The sequence below is a fragment of the Hippoglossus hippoglossus genome, chromosome 18 (assembly GCF_009819705.1).
Source record: "Hippoglossus hippoglossus isolate fHipHip1 chromosome 18, fHipHip1.pri, whole genome shotgun sequence".
NCBI classification, from domain to species: Eukaryota; Metazoa; Chordata; class Actinopteri; order Pleuronectiformes; family Pleuronectidae; genus Hippoglossus; species Hippoglossus hippoglossus.
The window spans coordinates 9,800,835-9,823,185 of NC_047168.1; the positions used below are offsets into that span (position 1 = coordinate 9,800,835).

The 22,351-nt window shown below is 41.6% G+C and overlaps 1 protein-coding gene across 1 annotated transcript in view; it reads right to left on the reverse strand.

Annotated features, from left to right (window-relative positions):
- The window catches only part of LOC117779078 (glucosidase 2 subunit beta-like), a 113,883-nt gene that overhangs the window by 73,166 nt on the left and 18,366 nt on the right, over positions 1-22,351 (reverse strand). Inside the window, exons 8-9 of the mRNA XM_034614917.1 lie at positions 17,403-17,481; positions 1,610-1,696 (exon numbers count right to left, since the gene is read on the reverse strand). Of these exons, the coding sequence (XP_034470808.1) occupies positions 1,610-1,696; positions 17,403-17,481 (166 nt within the window). The remainder of the gene's footprint in view (positions 1-1,609; positions 1,697-17,402; positions 17,482-22,351) is intronic.

Here is a 22,351-nt window from a genome sequence, read left to right on the forward strand (position 1 = left end):
TTCAAATGTTCACTGAATAATGACTGATGCACTGAAGGATTATTGGCCTGATTTCAGGTCCAATCCAGCTCTCCCGATGATGGCAGGGGGGCTACCGATCTGAGACATATCTGATCAGATTATTTGATCAAATGATCCGGTAGTATGAGGGGTTTTACATAATCTTTCGGAGCCTCCCCCTATTCAGTCCCAATATCTGAAAAACAAGCGCAATCTGCGACTCTAATGTACTGAAACGGGGGGGGGAAAAAGGTTCAAATATGTTAGTAGTTACGAAATAATGTATTAAAAAAGTATTGTTTGCCTTGAGGTTCTTCCAATGCTATTACCAAGGTAGCTTTGTTGAAACAGGTCTGGTGATTAAGCCTGGTGCAATAATGGTACAAATAAAATGAGTCCATTTCAAATCCATATGAATTTCAATGGTGTTTTCATAAAAAGACGGGGGGACACAAGTTTTCCTTATAATTCACATTCTATGATGGAGCAACACCGAGATAAGCCAGGCGAACGGTGAAATCTAATCTGAACCCCAATGTTTTTTGTCTATGGAAATGGCGGGCGTCTTATCGGCAGAGTGGGTTATTTGAGCAGATTCTCGCTGTGGCTTAGCGAAGGGACTCAATCACTGCTGCCTGCCGATAGGCCTCACTTTCGTCCTTCTCCCTCTCTCATCTTTTTATCTGGAGGAGCGGAAATGAAAGGATGCTATCTCGCGCTCTCTACGTCCCCGGTTCAGGAGATGGAGAGAGACGCAGACATTTTCTTTTAGGCCTTAGCTGTCAGATGAAAAACATTGGGTTTGTAAATCTGTGCTCCGAATGAAATACGCCGACAGTTTAGGGATTCTAAATTAACTCGGGCTCAAGAAAGGTATCGTGCTGTAATTTGTGGTGAGGCTGTCATGGTGGGATGCAACCATGAGATAAATCTAACCACATTCTGATGACTAGAGGAACATCAGTGTATAAAATCAACTGCAGAGTAAACAAGCGTTTGCACATTTCAGTTAAAGGAAAACAAATGTTCCGCATTTTGTTCTTATCTCAGGTTTTTCTTGTCCCTACATTGTTCCTGCAGGATATTACACACAGGAAAATACAGCATTGGTTACGTGTGTCCCAGCATCTTAAAAGGGGGCAAATGGTACAAAGAGCCTACAGCCATGCTAACCACTCTCTAAGTCATAGTAACATAGGGACTGAATGGCCGAATGGAAAGTAAAGCTGAAGTTAGTCGATTTATGGTCATAAACCAACAAGTATAAGTAAGGACTAAAACGCTGGAGCAACGAATATGCTCGCATCAGTACAAGTATAAAAGAATCTGCGAGAAATGACACCTGAGCTCATTCCTGGAGAAGCAAGTTCCAACATGCGTAAGATCCACAAATAGTCACTTCTCTGTGTCACCAAGGTTCCAGCACCGAGTGAATATTTAACGTGGAGGCAATGAATTTTACTTTGCCAGTTTCTGGGTTAACTGAGACAAAATCCAGGAGATATAAAGGGAATGAAGTATGTGAATGAAGAATACAGCTGGCTAGAAAAATGGGGGTGGAAGGCAGAGAAAGAAGCAGGTGGTGGAAATGAAGAATAATGTATCTCACCTTGACACTGTCTCCTTTTGTCAGGATGTCCCAGAGTGTGTGTTGAAACTCAGCGAGATCCATGTGAAAGTCTCCTCCCAACAAAGCCTGAGGAAATAAAGTAAAAGACTTTTTTCAACTCAAAGTAAAATTAACATTGTTAATGAGCAGCAGAAAATAATTAATTGCATTTTCAAATGGCATATGTAGTAGAGTATCAGGGGCCATATTGAAGAGGAAAAAAAATCTGGGTTTATGAGAAGAAAGATGTAATTTAATGAGAAAAAGATGTCATATTTCGAGAAAATTAACAAATAATGAGCAAGGAGAACGTTGTGCAACAGACTTCCACTCCTTATGGATCCTGAAATCTTAATTACCAGTCCCATTTCCCATATCTGACTCTTGAGTCAGCAAAAGGCTGATCTTCTGATATTTCCCTTCTATAATGATGTGTAGCCTAAAATTACGACTATATTTTTGCAATATTATAACTTTTTTACATTATATTAAAAATAAACTGTCAAAAAATTACAGTTTCATTCTCGCAATATTACAACCTTATTCTCAAAATATTCTGTCTTTACTTTTACGATATGTGAAAAAAGGTCTAAAAACTGTATTCCTTTATTCTCAAAATATTATAACTTTAATAACTAAACATTATGTGATATAATGACTTTATTCTTGTAATATTACGAAGAGGAAGACGCATTAGGTGGCCGTAATGCACCTTGATGTTGGTTGCCACCCGCCAATAAACCGTACAAAGAAGAAGAAGAAAAGCTTGTGTTTTTTTTTTTCTACATTTAAGTGGCCTTAATGCTCCATTATGAGCAATGTGCAAATGGAGAATAAATCAAACATGAGCCCAATAACCGCCCAGAGGCTTTGTATCTTCACAGGCACTCAACATACAATGTGTTTTCTTCTCTGGTAAATTCTTTATACAACCTAATACATGACCCGCACCACAAGTGTGCAAGTCTGCTCAAAAGCACATGATATCACAGGATACACACAGGCTCACAATCTCACATCTAGTGCTGAGTGCCTGCTGGCCCCACAGGTATGGACTTAGAAAAAGTGCATTACATAACCGATAATGAACTGCGCATCATCCATCTCCCATTCAGCTCACCTCACAATAATCCCCGCTGCCATATCTGCTTATCTATTCAAGTCACTCTCTCATTAAATCAGCTTTTACAGCCAAACGGAAGAAGTTTACTGCTTATAGAAGTCAAATACCATTCATCACGGAGAAGGCTGTACTTGTACAGATATACTGCATGTTTTAATTCACTGAGGGACAAACACATCATTCCTACTATCTGAATAAACATAGACCCTTGCTTGGAGGAAAAAGGAAGGGAGGGACTGACGACCAAATTAATCTGCAGCCCTTTGCCAGCTGAAATTGAAGTCAGTGAGGCGGTGTGCACCAGTGGATGCCCATCAGTCACAGGACCTTGTGCAAGGCCTGAAAAAGCCGAATGTGATGCCGCTGCACATTGGGAGGTACAGAGTGAGGACGGAGGGGTGGAAGATGGTGCAGCTTTCAGTGTTTATTCATCTGAAACAGTGTCCCCTGGAAGCCATTTTGGCAGCGATGTATCGCAGCAGGCGATGACCTTTAGATACCATGCACAATTAAACTAAGCTAATAAACACGACTGCGGACCTGGACACTTGGACTGGAAGGCAGGTGCCGTGAATCACCTTGGACGTGAGCGAGCTCTTTTGTGCTTAGTTGGTCTTTTCAAACTGAAATGTGTTTGTTTGAAACATCTTTCAGAAAGATGCCAAGAGCACCGGGGGGGGGAAATGAGCTGAATGGGAGTTTTGTTTGAGGACGAAGTTGCTTTGACCTTTGCTGAAGAAGTTTGGTCAGATAGATACTGTGGCAGAGCTGAAACAATTATTACCATTATTTAGTTGGTTCATCTGCACAATTTTTATCATCACTCAATTATCAATTGATTTAAGTTATTTAACGAGCATATATATAATTTACTGGATCCATTTTCTCATATGGATTTTCTGTTTTTATCTGTTATAGATCACAAAGCACAAATAAATGCAGCTTTAAGAGGAGACCAGTGATTCAATTTGCCATTTAGATATTCATTTTTTTTTAGATTCAAACCCTAAAGCACAGTCTATCCTTCCATAGAAATCATGTCACAGAAGTATAAGCACTTTTATACACTCCGCTGTGGAAGAACTATAAGTCTGTACACTGTGTCTGAACTGCAATTTATGAGATCCGACTCCTGCCATGTAAAAAAATCCACCAGCGGTTCTGACAAATAAGCTCTACATTTGATTTAGTCGAACTTTACGCGAGGGGCTGATGGAACAGTATGCAAAGATATTGCCTTACAGAGGGAGAGGAGAGAGGGAACGATCAAATAACATGGTTACATACTGTGCTATGTTATTTGATAGATCCAGCTTGTTCCAGAAGCACAGTTCTACAAATACCACTTATATGCACCTGGCAAGAGAATATTAGGTTTCTAGTCACAGTTATGAAACGTATCACCTTGCAAATATATGGAAACAGCACAAACAAAAAGATGAGACAGCTATTACCACGAACCCACACGAATGAAAATATTACAACTCCCACGCAGTATTTAAGCACACAGAGCATGTGTGCTCATACTGAATGTACATATACATAAGCAGAGAGTCACATATGCAATAATGCGGTCAGCCGTTTGTGTCGGTTTGCCTCATCTAAGCATCTCTGGCATACAGTTCGGCCTTTTATCCTTTGCTCAGTCAAGTACCCAGAGACAAACACAGCAGCACAGCGTGTTGTACAGAGAGGAAAGTGCTCGCGAGTGATCCTCCTCTTTCAGGCCCTTTGACAGACAAGGACGGGGAACATCGACCGAAATAATAGAAGTCAGGGGGAGATTTCCCATGATGGCAAGAACACTGGTCATCTAAGCCGATACTGAATGGTACACACTGTACGACACACCCTCGGGTCCAAAGGTCCGATTCGAGGCACAGATGGCTTTCACTGAAACCTTCGCCGGGTAATTTCATCTGAGAACAAGTTTAATTTGGTGATGAGAGATTATTCATGCAAATGTGAAATGATTGCCTCACACAGCTCTGTGGAAATTACAGTATTCTTCTGCCAGGACAGGAATTGTACCGTCTTTTAAGATTAGTAGTCAAGTCAAAGACAAAGGAAAAATGTGCAGCAGGTATATTTCTGTCATTAAAAGAAGAAAATAAAGACACTTCTTTGTGTTCCCCTCAATGTCCGTGAACGTAGAAGTGGAACCAGGGGAGAATGATACCAGATAACTGAGGGAGGAGATGACAGGCTTTTTGTACAACAACTTATTATTAAACTGTAACTGGCACGAGGGAGCATTTCACAAACTAAATGTATGTTTAGAGTAATTGTGACTTAAGCATCAACTGATACATCCCTGAAGCTGATAAGCCACAAAATAATCTTGTAATGTACTGAGCTGATTAGACCACCTGAAGCAAAGTAATTAAGTAAAGCAAACTCAAACTTAATACCAAGTTAAACTGCTGCTTGTGTCTTAATGTTATGAACACTGTGAACTCAGTGGAAGTCACACTGTGATTCACTTAAATTAGCCTCATGCAATTCCTGTAAATGTCCCCTGAACCAAACCAATAAGGATTTAATCAATGCAAAGTAAATTGCTTACATTTTCGTAAATATTTTTTTGGTTTTATCCTTCTGTGATAGTAAAATCAATGAGATGCATTGGAGGAGCAACACATACCCTGCACCAACATTAGGAAAATATATATATCTACTATCTTTGTCTCACAACAGTTTAATAATAATACCACTTTTTGACTCTGAACTTATGTTGTTAGGTTCTAAAAAAAAGAATCTTCCAAAAAGTCTACCATAAAATGAATCATCACAATTTAATGGTGAAAAGTAGAATGTTTCATAACTCAAAATGTTCCCAGTGGGTTATGATATTCATTTACCTGAAATAACTTCAACATCACCTGAACATTCAGTTATACAATCCACCTATGAGCAGAAATACAGCAGGCAAGTTTAAACCAAAGCTCAGTGTCCGCCTTTAATGATGTAAACATCAGGTGTCGTTGTGAGATTTCTTAACCGAGTTAATGAACAGTGGCTCTTAAGATAAAAGCAAGAGAAAACAGGCACATGGATCGATATATAGCATCGCATCAGTCTATATTTTGCTCAGTATCCAGGCCCAGGGAACATTTCATAAAGGCCATAGGGTCGGCTTATCACGGAGCTAAATGCCAATGTAATTATTAGTGTCTGAAGATAGTGGAAAGGGAAGCACATCCTGCGGCAGTACACCATATTTAATTAATAAATGTCACTCTGTAGAGGGAGTGAGGGAGAGTGCGTGTGAGAAAAGAGAAAGAAGCAGGGAGGGAAGGAGGGAGAGTCAGAGTGACAACAATACTGATCCTGACTTTAGTACACAGGCACACAACCACACCGGGAACAAGCAGAAACACACACACAAACACAGAAGGTCGAGCTTGCACAGGCAGCTGAAGACGAGTACAATCAGGTTCTTGGTTTAACTGCTTCTTTCTGTAAAACATGCAACAATAGGGATCCAGGGATGACAGCAATTACATGATCCTGTCTCAAATTACAACACAACAATTTAGCTCCAAAGCAAACGGTGTGTGATGCTCTTAGAAAACCGAGTAAATGAAGTCTGAGGATGCTGTGTCATTGGTCTGGAAATATTGTGTTAGACTTTAACGAAATAGTGGCTTCTTATATGTATTGATGACCACAATCATAACCCGAACTAAGTCCTTTAACTTCCCTGAAAGCTATACCTCAATGATGGAAGTTGTAAGGATAGAAACTGAAAACTGTTGACAGGGAACATTTGGTTGAATTGTTTTTATGTTTTTAAATAAATGAATTGGATTTATACAATCACCCATTCAGTACCTTTCCCAAGGAGACTTTGGAATGCAGATTGGAGGAGCTGGGGATCGAACCAACAACCTCCTGGTTAGTGGACTACCCTCTTGCCTGGTACATGTGTTTGATTACAGACATATTGACAGGGTAATATGTTGTTAACTTGGAATATGTGCGAAACGTAACGCTGCATGCATCAAATCTTTTAATCAACATAATGAGGAGATGTTAACATCTGGAAAGTCACAAAATAATACTGGCTGACATTAAGGCAACTCACCGCCGTTGTTCTGTTAAGGGAAAGGTTGTGGCGAACGTGTAATGTTGAAAAAGGCCACAGTGTCGAGAACAAAGACACACGACGGGTTTACGGGTTTAATCTATTAATAAATATCACTGACTGTAACCTTTTCTTGTGCTTTTGTTGGCGATACCTAACCGCAGTGAAAGTCAGGATTCGTATCCTGGTGTTCACGATGCTCCTTTCTCCCTGACCACCTCTTGGTTAACAGTTAGCGTATAGGGTGAATGCAGTTCCTACTGTGGATGAAAACATCGCCAGGCGGCATAATTCAGGCGACAGTTTCTCATCGGAACATAATTGGGAAAACAAATTAGTCTTGTATAAATGTAATTTCAGGGGGAGCAGGTTGAAATACTTTTATTATCATTAATACTTTCATATTAATTCATGGGAGAAAATGGTGGAAAGTTTCCAATTATGGAAGTCTGCTCTTTCCTGAGTGTTGCCTTTGATGTGTGATTGACAGCTTCATTACATGGCGAGCTAGACTTGAAAGAATGGCGTAATAATAGCGACGGAACATTTTAGTAGAGCCCGGCCGTGTAGCTCCTTTTTTTAAATCATTGAAAGCAACTAATTCCAGCTGATAATGAAAAATGAATAATTGCATGCAGCGCACATTTCAGCATGGCATCAAAACCAATTGGGTTTGGTAAACAAAAAAGTATACAGCGATAATTTATCTGAAAAAAAGGAGCCAGAGTCTGCCCGGTAGCCATCGGGGGGCAGCTACGTCTCACCGATACACGAGTCCAACCAATCGTGAGCCCGTCTAGGCTGTCAATCATACTGTCTCACACTGTTTGTATAGCATTGAATAACAAATAAAAACTGGGGAAAATAAACACTTGGACAAACTATAAGAATTACGAAAATGACCAAAACCATCTTTGAGAAAAATATATCTGACGTGCACTTTGACTTTGGTTTGGCCCATGTCCCATCCACTAACATGGAGGAGGCATGGTTTATGACCTATATTTAGGGGGCAATCGTGACGCTTTGCCTTCAGTTTTATAAACGGTCTACGCAAAGATTTGGAGTAAAGCTAATATATGACTTGAGAGGCCAATGCCGATCTAAAAGATTCAACGGTATGTTTAAAATTTCCGCATACACAAAAATAGTTTCGTAGTATTTTGGCTTTTCTTATCAGCAAAAGACTTCTCAAGCAGTTCAACCTAACTTCACTAACATGAATGCAGACACTAGAGAGGTGCACACTCATGCCACTGTTGTTGAATAACACAAGTCTGAATCTCGTCTCACTTTGGTGGAGGTCAGAGGGGTCAGGTGTCCTGTCTCTTTGCTTTTCCTGCTGTCAGGGAGTATGCACACGACAGGCAGCTTGTCACACAGGACGCAAGCTCCCATGATGCCCCCATGCTTCTTTTTCGCTCCTTGCCCCCCCCCCCACCCCCACATCTTCGAGTGCTACTTGAGTCATGACTACACCTGGGACCCTCTCGCCTCGGTGCCATTTCTGTCATTGGATCAGCTGCTGACTCCAGCCCTATATCTCTTGTCTTTTGTTCTCTGCCCACGTGTTAACTCTGAACTGCCTGGAGAAGAGAAAGAGGAGTTGAGGCGGCTATGAAAAAAAAATAGATCAAGGTCCTGGAAAACTGCAAAAAAATACTGAATAAGATGTCTCTAAATGTTTCTTATGCAACAATTTCTATCCCTCTCTCACATTTCTTCTGAAGGCGACACTCCTCGGCATACAGAAGTGGGTATTCTTGTTTGGAAACAATAGCAGGCGTGCTTCTGAGGCAACTGTTAAGCTATTGCAAAGCAGATGCTTTTTTCTCTCGCCAATCAATTTAACACCTACACCTCCCCTCTCCTCCTTCATGCTGGCTTTGGCTCATCAGTTTTAAATGGCACAAGACATTGTCGCATTGTTCTTTTGACTTACTCAGAGGACAAGAAATGTCTCTGCTGGAGTAACAGCCCTATCAAGCCTGAAACCCCAATAGGTTGGGTCAGCACAGACAAAAAAATATAAAGCGCTGCACGACAGCATATAACAAAACACAATAACACACTGGCGCAGTATGAGAAGACTTTGGTTTCTCATACTTTGTAGAGACAATTATATTTCAGAGTCTGTAAAAACAGGATGAAGACTTGGGAAAATAATGTTTTCCCCCCTCTCTTCTGAATTTTGTGCTAGACTGAATTGCAAGGCAAAAGCCATCTGTGTCTGACTCTTATCCCTGGCTTCTCCAGAGCCTGGATGAGCCTGAGCCAGCAAATGTCAGTCGGATAAAGACCAAGCCTGACAGACAGACACAGGAGTTTTGTCATTCCGTGTGTCATCCCTTTGCTAGCAAGCCCAATCTTTGCCGGTCTCAAAAGCCCAGAGATGATGGGGGGAAGAAACATTCTCAGGGTGAACGTCAGGTTGTGTAACTCCTCCAAGTGCCACAGTAGCTGAGACGTCGAGGACGTGCACTATTGTGGTGCCCCTGCGGCCTTTAAGAGCTTTCATTATTGTCTTATGTGCTGTGCGGCGGGGTCACCATGGAAACACAAAACACATCAAGCGTTTCCCCCACAAAGGACATCAGGGTCTTCAACAAGATGTTCTTTCAGGAGCCAGTGTGGGTCAGAGGATATTGGATGGGACTTGATATTCAAAGAAAATTCTGAATTCTGCAGACAAATGCCGTTAAAGTTATGATAGAATGGAAGTGTGATGTTTTAGACAAAAAATTAATTACTAAGATGTAACTATACTGAAGGTCTGGACAAAAAGCTATTGTAAAAAATATAACAATTGCTTGCTATTGTTGTTAAGAAATATGTTATTAACATTAGATGTATTTATAAACTGCAATTACGTCTTTTATGTATTATAAGTACTTGTTGAGTCAGCCATTGCTGCCCTGTACTGACATGACCTTCCTATTCATGAGGGATTCAAACGAAAGGTCTGCATATAATCCAACATACTGTCACATCCACATCACTCTCCTAAAGAAACAGAGGTCTCTTATTGTGAAGCAGTCACAGGAAATGAAAAAAAGCATTTGTCACCAAAACAAGACGACAGCCTACAACTTCTCTGCAAACAAACTCACCCCCAGCTCGTGGTACTGACCTTTGCTGTGAGTGGGAAACTTGCCGATTATATCAAATCGCGATTACAATTACACTACCGTTCAAAAGTTTGGGGTCACCCAGACAATTTCGTGTTTTCCATGAAAACTCACACTTTTATTTATCAAATGAGTTGCAAAATGAATAGAAAATATAGTCAAGACATTGACAAGGTTAGAAATAATGATTTTTATTGGAAATATTAATTTCGTTCTTCAAACTTTGCTTTCGTCAAAGAATGCTCCATTTGCAGCAATTGCAGCATTGCAGACCTTTGGCATTCTAGCTGTTAATTTGTTGAGGTAATCTGTAGAAATTTCACCCCACGCTTCCTGAAGCACCTCCCACAAGTTGGATTGGCTTGATGGGCACTTCTTGCGTACCATACGGTCAAGCTGCTCCCACAACAGCTCAATGGGGTTGAGATCTGGTGACTGCGCTGGCCACTCCATTACAGACAGCATACCAGCTGCCTGCTTCTTCCCTAAACAGTTCTTGCATAATTTGGAGGTGTGCTTTGGGTCATTGTCCTGTTGTAGGAGGAAATTGGCTCCAATCAAGCGCTGTCCACAGGGTATGGCATGGCGTTGCAAAATGGAGTGATAGCCTTCCTTATTTAAAATCCCTTTTACCTTGTACAAATCTCCCACTTTACCAGCACCAAAGCAGCCCCAGACCATCACATTACCTCCACCATGCTTGACAGATGGCGTCAGGCACTCTTCCAGCATCTTTTCACCTGTTCTGCGTCTCACAAATGTTCTTCTGTGTGATCCAAACACCTCAAACTTTGATTCATCTGTCCATAACACTTTTTTCCAATCTTCCTCTGTCCAATGTCTGTGTTCTTTTGCCCATATCAATCTTTTCTTTTTATTGGCCAGTCTCAGATATGGCTTTTTCTTTGCCACTCTGCCTAGAAGGCCAGCATCCCGGAGTCGCCTCTTCACTGTAGACGTTGACGCTGGCGTTTTGCGGGTACCATTTAAAGAAGCTGCCAGTTAAGGACCTGTGAGGCGTCTATTTCTCAAACTAGAGACTCTAATATACTTGTCTTCTTGCTGAGTTGTGCACCGGGGCCTCCCACTTCTCTTCCTACTCTGGTTAGAGCCCGTTTGTGCTGTTCTCTGAAGGGAGTAGTACACACCGTTGTAGGAAATTTTCAGTTTCTTCGCAATTTCTCGCATGGAATAGCCTTCATTTCTAAGAACAAGAATAGACTGGCGAGTTTCACATGAAAGTTCTCTTTTTCTGGCCATTTTGAGAGTATAATCGAACCCACAAATGTGATGCTCCAGATACTCAACTAGCTCAAAGGAAGGCCAGTTTTATAGCTTCTCTCACCAGCAAAACAGTTTTCAGCTGTGCTAACATAATTGCACAAGGGTTTTCAAGGGTTTTCTAATCATCCATTAGTCTTCTAAGGCGATTAGCAAACACAATGTACCATTAGAACACTGGAGTGATAGTTGCTGGAAATGGGCCTCTATACATCTATGTAGATATTTCATTAAAAACCAGACGTTTCCACCTAGAATAGTCATTTACCACATTAACAATGTATAGAGTGTATTTCTGATTAATTTAATGTTATCTTCATTGAAAAAAACAGTGCTTTTCTTTGAAAAATAAGGACATTTCTAAGTGACCCCAAACTTTTGAACGGTAGTGTATATATGACTGACTTTACATTTTAAAAAGTGAGTTTGTTTGGCTGCTGCTGATGGTGTGTCAGGAAACACAGCAGATACTGGTCGACAAGCATTTGCTGCAGAATCAAAGCGCATTTGTTGTTACCATAAGTAACCACAGCTGTCGCCAAAAGAAGCGAGGACTGAAATCTTAAGGATTTTGAATATACTATTGTGGTGCTGACTGTAACTGTATCATCACCCACCCCAACAACACTGTAGAAAATGCATGTAGATAAAATAAGCAACGTATCTGGCTCTGTCATTAGCATAAGTAAAGAATAATCTATCTAAAATGTTCGGGAGATTTTCAGCGACGACTCCCACTCCTCAAACATGCTTTCTGTTCTGGTGATGCAGTGCAAGATCGCTGATCAATGCATTCACTTGGGAAGCAGAAGCATAGATTGTCCCGTTGCACAGTGTGTACCCTGTTCTCAGGAGCTGCACTTACACGGGTGCAACATCAATAGTATTTGTCAAGTGGTTGAAACTGATAAGAAGGCAAACGATTGCCTTAAGCTTGCTTTAAGGCTTTTTTGTTAGTACAGCTTGTAAGACAGAATCTTTTCAGCGATGGAGTCAAAGCGATGCAAACACAGCGATGTGATTCAACTTCATGAAAGGTCTGACGCTGTGTTTTGATTCCAAAAAATATTATATTTTGGTATTTGTCGTTGTTTCAAGTTAAATTATGTGTGAAAATAAAATAAACAAACAGTCATACAGAGAGATCAAGAAGACACCTCTTGATATGAGACACCTCTGTCAGGACTTGTTGGAGGAGCAGAAAACAATGCCTCTTCGCTCGGCTCCTTCCCTCCTCTTGCCTTTGACCTCCCACTGGTTCCATTACCTGTGCCACCCGCGCGACCTCGAGCGCATCCAATCTCGGCGGTTACGTAACAAGAGATGAGTGCGGGGAAGATTAGAGGCGCGGGGGAAAGGAGGAAGAGCAAGGCAAGAGATTGAGGAGCGTCAGGTGTGCAGCATGAAACAAATAAAAAGAAAAAGTCTTTCACAGTTACCACCCAAATCATTCGCTGCACCCCCACCCCACCCCACCCATCCTCCACCTCCGCCACCGCCTCCCTTCACTGTCCTCCTGTCTCAAAAGAACATGACACATTACAGCGTTTTTTAGCAGGTCAGTTTTTCTGTACGCCGCCTCGACAAAACCGCATATCACTCCACCTCTGGTCTCAGCCCGTCATTTCACATTATATAACTTGAAAGCACTGGGAAGCAAAAACATGACGCGTGTGATGGGTGTTGAGGTGGTGGTGGTGGTGGGGGGGGGTGCACAGACAACGCCTCTTTTACCATCTACCCCTCATATACCCAGCAGGCTTTTAACACAAGACTATAATCTTGTTGGAATATATGGCTGCTAGTGTTCACTACCACGGTTCTGCTCGCCTGCACACATGCCTCACTCCAACATTGGTTAGTGAGGTGTAAGCTTGTGTACAGTTTACCTTAACCATAGTATAAACCCGCAAACAAACACAGCGTGCAATGTGCCAGCCTGTGCAGAAGCTATAAAGAAACATCATGGCCTACATCCATTTCATACAGTCAGTTAAATAAGACTGGAATCCTAAGTACAGCTTAGGTCTGCAGATTTGAAACTTCTAGGTTACTCTTGGTGACGCAAGATTGTACAGTGCTTCCAAAAAAAAAAAAGAGAAGGCATTTCAGAAAGTTAAATAATAAAAAAGAATCTGTTCTGGTAGTCACATGCAGACCCCAGAAGTCTCCTCGGAACACACACATTAAATCCTAGAGTCACCGCGAGCTTTCGAAGCCACTCTACAAATGCATGAAAAAGGAAATTCTTGGCAGCAGATGAGGATTGTTCATTTCTGAGGAGGGATCTCTCTCTCTCTCTCTCTCTCTCTCTCTCTCTCTCGCTCTCGTTTGAGGGAGCGAGGCAGGGAAACAGCTCTAGAGGCCCTGCCCATGACAAAACAAAGAGATTAAATGACCTGTGAATGTGACTTTCCATTTTTTTTCCCCCATTAGCTCGCATTCAACTTAGAGGCCTGCTGCCCCCTTCTGGAGGCTGGCGAGTAAAAAAAATAAATAAATAACAAGCCACAACACAGTTTTTAAATCTGAATCACTCCACCTCTCTCTTCACTAATATCTTGCACCTTTAGTCAACATCTTATTTCTGGCCTTTGAGATAAAAAAAAAAGCCACCCTCTTGTCATCCAAAAAAGAAAATGCAAATACCTCCGTCCCCCCACCCTCGAAAGTGAGATTTCACCGTTGGCAAGGGCCAAATGTCAACCAGCTCAAACAGATGGTGTGAAGAGCCGGGCAGAGTCGCTGACCTTGCCTGGCAGTGACTCAGGGTGGGAGGGGCAGCAACAGGCGGCCGCATGTTGGAATTCTGTGTACGGATGTTGTGAATATATCACGACAGAAAGAATAGTCGCACAAGATAGAGGCGAGGTCAAAACTGGTCTGTTTGCTTTTTGGCCATTATTATGATAGACGGGGATCAGTTAAAAAGAAGCTGGCACACTTTTCAAAATAAAAGCATCGACAAACCCAGGGGGATTATTTGAAAATAATAATAATGGCCACACAGCTAAAAAACAGGATGTGTTTCAATCCAACAACTGGATTCAAATAAGAAATGTGACTTCAACACAGTTTCCTTTACTGTCAAATGGAAAAAGAGTCATACCAGTACTATAACATTACAGGATTTCATGAAGGTTGCTATAAAATGTCAAAGAATTCATTATAATGAGATCTTTATGGTTCTGTTTTTCCCTTTTTCCATGCACCGCTACCTCCCAACTGCACTACAGCAGCTCCACCGTCTTCATTTCCACCTTGTTACCAACCAATGTCAGCTCCTCTACTGTGTATAGGAACCCCTCGGGTATAGCCAATATTATTAAACTGTGAAACAAACAATAATTTCATACCCACCAGCAAGCTGTTATTGGGAATTCCCAACCGTTCATGCACCTACAGCAATGTTGTGCATCTGCACACTTTCAGAAAAGTGAAATTCCCCCCAAACTTCTCTTGCCGAGAGTTGCTGGAACAACCAATGTTCTCGCACCTCTCGGTGTCGATAAGAAAAGATAAGGTCGCCTTTTTTTTTTTTTATTTAATCAGGGGATTTCTTGCATTCTCTTGTTGAAGAGAAAAACATATTCTATGCTCCGGCTCTTTTCCTTTCTGGTAGACTGAGTAAGGGGCTTTGAAGGGAGGCGGGTGGGTAGTAGATGGATAAGTGAAATTCACCTCTGCACAAATGCCTATTTCTTGAGAAAAGGCAATTTCCTGCGGCTCTGTTCATCGCTACAGTCCGAGCTCGGTCACACGTCACTGCTTCTGGGGATGTTTTGTCCTATGGTTAATATCAAGAGAGAGGACAGGCCACTCTTTGCAGGATGCTGATTTAGTGCAAGTGTTTTGGTTTGGGCACTGAAATGATATGTATTCAGGTCTGTGTTTAACATACTGAAAAAGGTCGAGACAGTCTGACAAGAATGGCACTATTTATTTTTTTTACTTGACAGCGACGAGACATTCTTCGTGGATGCCGATTATTATCTTCTAAATGTGAGTGAACTTGACTCTACATTTACAGTGGTTTCTACAGGAATGGAGGACTATAACATAATGATAGAATACTGAGGGAGCGCCACTTCAGAATATCCATTTTCCCTCCCGAGTGGAGTGCCTCCTTTGATCATCAAATTGTTCTCCTGAAAATCCTCTCTGTTCTTGAATTATCTGGGCCGCTGAAGTGGAAACTGAATTTTCTGTGGAGGCCAAAGCTTCTTAAGAGAAAGGAAAAAGACGAAGGGAAACTAATAAAAAAGGTGCGAAAAAATGACACAAATTGAATAAGCGTGCAAAAAAATATATTTACTCGCGAGTGGGACAGAAGTAAAGTAATCAAGCTCTTCGGATATTACAAATAAGCACATATGAGGAAAGAACTATTTTCTTTCCTGCCCACCAAATGAAACAGCGTGGAGACCCAGTGTGTCCGTAATGTTCAACAGCTTTGGTATTAAATCTTCAAACTGAAAGGATTTACACATATTTAGGGTCTGTACAGAGTGTGACGGAGTATTATGGACATATTGACAAAAATAAAATTCAGCGATTTCAAGAATCATGTCAAAATTGAGAAGATGTAAGTAATAAAATGAGAATAAAATCATAATTTAGTGGGAATAAAGTCATATTTTTACTATAGTAAAGTCGTTACAAGAATTACAAGAATAAAGTTGCAATTTAATGAGAAGGTCATGATATCACGAGAATAAAGTCGTAATTAAACAACAAAACAGTGAGACTAAAATCGTAATTGAGAAGTCATAATATTACATGCATTAAGTCGTAATGTTACAATATAATTATTCTCGCAATACTACGACTCTCTTCTTGCAACATGAAGCCTTTGTTCTCCCCTTTAAGTGGCCCCTTATACTCTGGCACAATACAGCCACAGGACTGCAATGTTGAAGTTGCCACATACTGTACTTGCATGATAGAAACGCTAAGGAGGCGATGACAAAAGGTAATCGACTGTTACAAAACAAAATCACTTAATCCCTCCCAACACATGGAATTAACTACTTCTTCTGTGGTACAACTGTGGCTGCCCCTGGACCCTGATTAAAGTGCTGCACACGCAGCCGCTTGTCAGTTCTAATGCAAGTTGCCTGTTAACTACTGTCATTGGCACCCTGTTTAATTTGCCCAGCTTGATCACCGTTTGTTGTGGTTGCAGTTAAGTGCATATTTTCATATTCATGAATATTCATAATGCCGATTCATCCTCCTCAGATGCAGTTGAATTCATTAGGAATGCCTCCCCGTTTGAAATAACAAATGAGCACTGATTTTTTTTCCCCCCCACATCCCTTTCATGTTGGTTACAGCTTTGGTGCCGCTCAAGTTTTTTACTAAAACCACAACATCCAAAACTATTTCTAACTGGACATTTTACACGGGTAAAAATTCGTAAGTCTTTGGAAAATACACACGTACAAGAGTGGAGGTCATTTCTACTACTCGTCTCTGCTCCATAAATTCAGTTGATTTAAAACATCTCAGAAATTTCCTGCTCTAACCTAGCAGCTGTTATTTTCATTCTTTTCTGTGTGAGGGTATGATTGCTCATACCAATTGCAAGAGAAAAGGAATGAGGAGAAGAGGAGGAAGAGTGAAAGGAAAAATTGAGCTCTAGCCATTTTGTTTACAGCCAGAGATCCTGATATCTGCTGCCTGGTAAGAGCGAGGCTCAACAAGTTTAAAGTGAAACAGACAGCGCCGTTCTCCCACAATGCAGCTTGAGGGGAGAAAAAAAAAAAAAATCACTGTTGGGGAAACTGTTGTGCTCGTACTGCTCAGAATTCAAATGAATATGGAAGGGACCCTGTTGTGCGAGAGGAGAAAACAGCAAAACCAGAAAGACAGATACTCGATACAGAAATCACAAAGCAGGGGAAGTGGGTGTTTATAGATGTTTTATATCAGCAATAGCGTGTAATGTATTAGCTGTAGAAGTCCTATGATATTCAACCTATATTATGTGCAGTATATGCAGGTATGGTGTATGGATGAATCGCAATGGTGGCCTGCAATAGGCCGCCCATTGTCCTGTTAGCATATATACTCTGTAGTGCACCAAATGCAATGTAATCTGCTGCTGAAAATAATCCCCAATAAATTAACCATTCACTCCTGTTTGAGTAGCATCCGTTTAAAACAACTTACCTCTGCTTCATCCTCCGAGAGAATCCGCTCCTCGTCACGGATGAGTGCCACTTTAGCCTGGACTTCATCCACTGTTATACTGTTGTGAAAGAGAAAAAAAACACAGATGCAGATGACAATAGTGTGAGTTGGTTTAAACAAGGACAGGAATATTGTGCATTTATTGCCTTTCTGTACAAAAGCTATGAACATATAGCACTGCTACTCGATAAACAATAAACAACGGCAAAAAGCGAGTAGCTGAGGTCGTCACATATCCGGATCAATGTCTGTGTAAAAGGATGCTGACGCTATTGTGTCACGCCTCAGATTCCACATCGCACAGCTATCAAAAAGACAGGAGCTGCATTCTGCTGGCCTTTGTTCTGTTTAGTGCATCACAATGGAGGCTCTTAACAGTAATACAGCTGGATCTCTACTTAAAAGGTGTTTAGGTAATTTGGTGCAATGCTACAAAATGTCAGGTTTGGTTTTTTTTGTTGCTCCGTCGTTAAAATCATTTTCACATGATGATTCTGTCACAGTGCTCACACCGAGGCCTTCACAGGGTTTCACGAGGTACTGTGTGTGTGTGCCAGAGCACCTGAAGGCTCACAAGACATTTGAGTCTGTCTCTCTGTAGGGGCACTTAAATATTTTTGAGTTAGTGAGTTAATTATGTTTTGGTTTCACGAAACATAACATTTCGGCGCACATCCTGTTTGGAGATATCAGACTTGTTTTTCACCTGATGGTAAATTTAACACTTTGGTTTTTGTATCATCTTATTCTCCAGATTGGGTTTATTCAGCATGGACTCTGGTTCTCAGTCCTTTTAGCTGATCTCATTGAGTGCTACACAACACAACGCTGCACAATCTAAATCACACATGCCACCTCTTATCCCACAACACTTAGATCTTTTCTTCCGCCATTCTTCCCTGCTGGTGTCTTTCTTCCAGAGGTTCCACCTAAACTCACACTACTGAGCTGAGGTAATGTCTGCATAGCCCAGATCAATCCCGGGAGTCCATCAAAAGCGGAAGTGCAGGCAAACATACAAAGCGAATAGCTTGTTCCACTACAGAGGATCAATGCTGCAGGGTAAGTGCTGGGGGAAAAAAACAATGCCTCTCTCCATTGTGAGTCGGCACAGAGAAGCAGCGCTGAGAAACTCGTACGAAGAAAAGTGGCTCTGGGCCCCAAATACAATGGGCATTTATACACGTATAGATCGTGAGAGCAGGTGCTTAGCAATGCACACCTACAGTAGGTTTCACAGAGAGAGGGAGAGGGGGAGAGGGGGAGAGAGAGAGAGAGAGAGAGAGAGAGAGAGAGAGAGAGAGAGAGAGAGAGAGAGAGAGAGAGATGAACATTGCTCGCTCTCACTGCACTGATAAATCTGGACAGAGGGGAGGGGATAAAAAGCACAACCTGTTCATGGGCCTTTGGGAGGCTCCATCATGGTTCATTTCCTGAAGCAGTTGGTAGACTCTATTTATAGGCCAGCACACTGGTACCAGTTAATCCTGCACTGGGCTGCCAACTGCCTGCCAGCTGGCACAGTGGGCCGCACTTGTGTGTGGCTCGGGATGAAATAACGGTGAGGAAGTCCGCAAGCTACCTTAATGACCAAGGTGTGGGAGAGTATGTTTTTCATACAGGAAGAAACTTTCATCTTCACTTCCCATGTGTAACACGTAAATCACAGCAACAGCAGCGTTGATATGCGACCTAATTCCACAAACGTCTGTCTGTGTGTGGAATGAAAACCATTTGCGAACTGTCGATCTTATCAGCTTCACACTTGGCACGTGTATTGTTAATGGCCCAGGGAAGTGCAGAGCTGAATTTGGTATGACTTTAAAATGCGATACGTTAATTATAAAATTTGAATATAGAGGCGACCAGCTCAGTGTGACTTCAGTCTGTGGACCGAGTAAAACATGTCCACCTCTACGTCTTCAAATAAACTACAGCAGTTGGAAACTGGGTCAAACCGCAGGTCAAATTCGCTGCCAGATGATTTGATAATTCGATTTAGTTCATTCCACCATATCGGACTGACACAGATATTCGGGGAAATTCAGTTTTATATTAAGGAAAACATTGTCAATGAAATCTACATTGCAGATAAACCAGGTAGGATGAACACAAACTTCACTCTGCACCATAAACTGATTATAAAAAGCTCTGCACACAACATCCAGCTCGTAAACAATAAAAAACTGACAGTATATTGTAGAACTGTTTGAGGGGGACTCACTAACGCCAAGGAATAATTCTGAAGTAGCTCCGGAGCATTACCAAAGGACAATGCCACATTCCAAACAGGCAGGATTATAACGGACACGCCACAAAAGTTTTTATTACAATAAAATTGATGTGGAAGTGTTGATTCAAACTTCCTAAAAAAAAAAACGATCAAATTATTAAAAAACAAAATTATTGGTGGCTAAGTGAACACAAAAGTGCGTGTGGCTCACAGTGTACTGTAAACGAGAGAACAATTATCTGTGAATCTGCATAAAAGATAATTAGCAATTCCAATCGAGTGGATTAAGAACGGGGGTAGTGTTTTGCTAAGTGTCATTAGGGACAAAGCCTCGAGTCTTTTTTTACAAGATAAAGAGTCTGCACCGTGCATGCTAATCCACTTCAAAGTCAGCAAATCGCCGGGCAATGTGCGAGCGAGCAGGTATACCGCCAACTTTCGACTTTGCATTTATCATAACGGCGACTAAATCAAGCTTGACACCTGGGCGTGTGAGCCGCAGAGCCTTACAGGAAAAAATGGTGATGTAGCATACATATACAAAGTCTCCGGCTCCTGCTTTATTCAGGGCATCAATACATGTCCTGCCTCAAGATAGCCAGCTCACCGAATCCTATTGACTGACGGGACTGAAACAATGGCCGTGCAGAAATAAGCGGCACTTGCAGATATTTCAGCTTAGTAATGTGTTTGTTTAAGCGCAGAGACACCGTATGGGATGGAGGGGATAGAGAGGATGGATGGAGGCAGAGCTGGGCAGGGTAGGGGAAGGGATTGGAGGGGGGGGCAGAAGGGCTGAATAATGGTAGACATCCAGGCGCAGGAATGCATAAGTGGGCACATAGCGCTCTCTGGGAAGAAAAAAAAATCGCTGCACAAGCACTTCGTCCTCGATGCAGCCATATGTTTTATAGCGCTTTCAGTTTACTATGCCCGGCCCTGCATCCTTTCCAGGAGAATACGCCCAGTTAGCTTAAGCAGGATTGATTTTTTTTTTCTTCTTTCCAGGCGTGGCGTGGGGAAGGTGAGGAATGTGAGGGAGGAGAAAATGCATGAAGGGGGACATAGTCATTGAATATCATGTGCAACGTTTTTTTTTTCTGCAAGTCACCAGAAAATGTACACACCTTTGCTGGAGAAGCAGAACAGATGCCGTTCTCTTTTTTTTTTTTTTTAAAGGTAGCAGTGGTTAAACAATGCTCGCGACAGCAAGTTAGTCAGCTGGGGGGTGGCAGAGGGGAAGCTGGGAGTTTGGGCAGGGGGGCCACAAGTGGGTCCGCTGGGATGTGAAGATTAAACAATGCAAAGATGGCAGTGACTTTTTGAATTTCGCTGAAGAACAAAAAGGTGGAGGAGTTTCAGGGAATGAAACGTGTACACTGAACTCAGAAGGTGGAACTAATGGATGTAGTACATAAACATACTGATGTGAATCAGGTACTCACTTTATATCATAGCAGGAACAGAGAGAAGAAATGTGAAAGCAAAAAGGTGATTTTAACCCAGCAGTGAGGATCTTCTTTATCTTACTGTCCTGCCTCTGTTGTGTTTTTGTTCCACTTTGCTGCATTAGCTGTATTTTTTTGACTTTGAGAGTCAGTGAACATGACGTCTGTGACTCTGTGGCCCCACCTGACACAGTAATATTCCCTGAAACTCCCCTTATCCACACTGACAGACAGCACAGTGATTCCTTAGGGTGTTACACAGAGCTTTCGTGTACAGTGTTGTGTCTGTAAAACTAGATACCTCTCCTATAGGAAGTTTGATTCTTAGGATTTGCGTCTTTTAAATAATAAGTGGAGTTTGTAAATGAAAAAAATATTCAAAACATTTAAAGCTTCATCAGTACTGGAAAAAAAAAATCTCTGTCAGTTTCGTCTATCATTTATAATCCCCGTCCATACTAACACACCGGAAAATTGTATATCATGTGCGTGCTGCTGTGAACAGGAAGCAAATTGACTACTCTGCAGTTGGTTGCTTGGTTACAGAAAATACTACGAACGTGGAACAGCAAAGGTAAAAAGTTAGAGGGGGGATTGATTTGCTTGGACCGATGATGAGGAGGAACTGTTACTGACAGTAAGTGTTTTTGCCCATTCATACTAAATCGCAACCCCAGAGTTTTCAAAATAAAACAAGGCCAATATCTCAGTATTAGGCTCTCAAAAACTCAGGAGTAATGTGGACGACAGGCGTAAACGTAGCAACAGTGATCTATTTTAAAACTAAAACATAGTATGTGTGGATGTGGCCTTAGTTTAGAGACTCAGATCCTATAAGCTTAGTTTTTGTGTTCGCTTGTATTTCATCACATTTTATTTGATCCATAAATAGGATTCGAGATAACAATTTCAACCACAGTGGCGACATTTGAACACAGAATGTGCCCGACTTCAGCGTTCAGCGGTTAATGGAGGCTGCTCAGTTGTCGAATGAATTGAATACCAATGTTGGGGAGATCATTTGTCGAGGAAAAGAGGTACCGCTGAAATATGAAGTTAGATTTGAAACCTGTGACCTTGATACTCTTTTCTCAGTCGTTATGCCCACTGTTTAAAACTGCACATAAGGAGGTGAACACCCAAAGGGCGCTTTAAGAATTTCTTTGGTATTGGATTTCATCGTGATCTAAATCCTGTGACAGAAGCATTTACAGCCTGGCAAGAGCGAGATCCTGAGGGAAGAAATG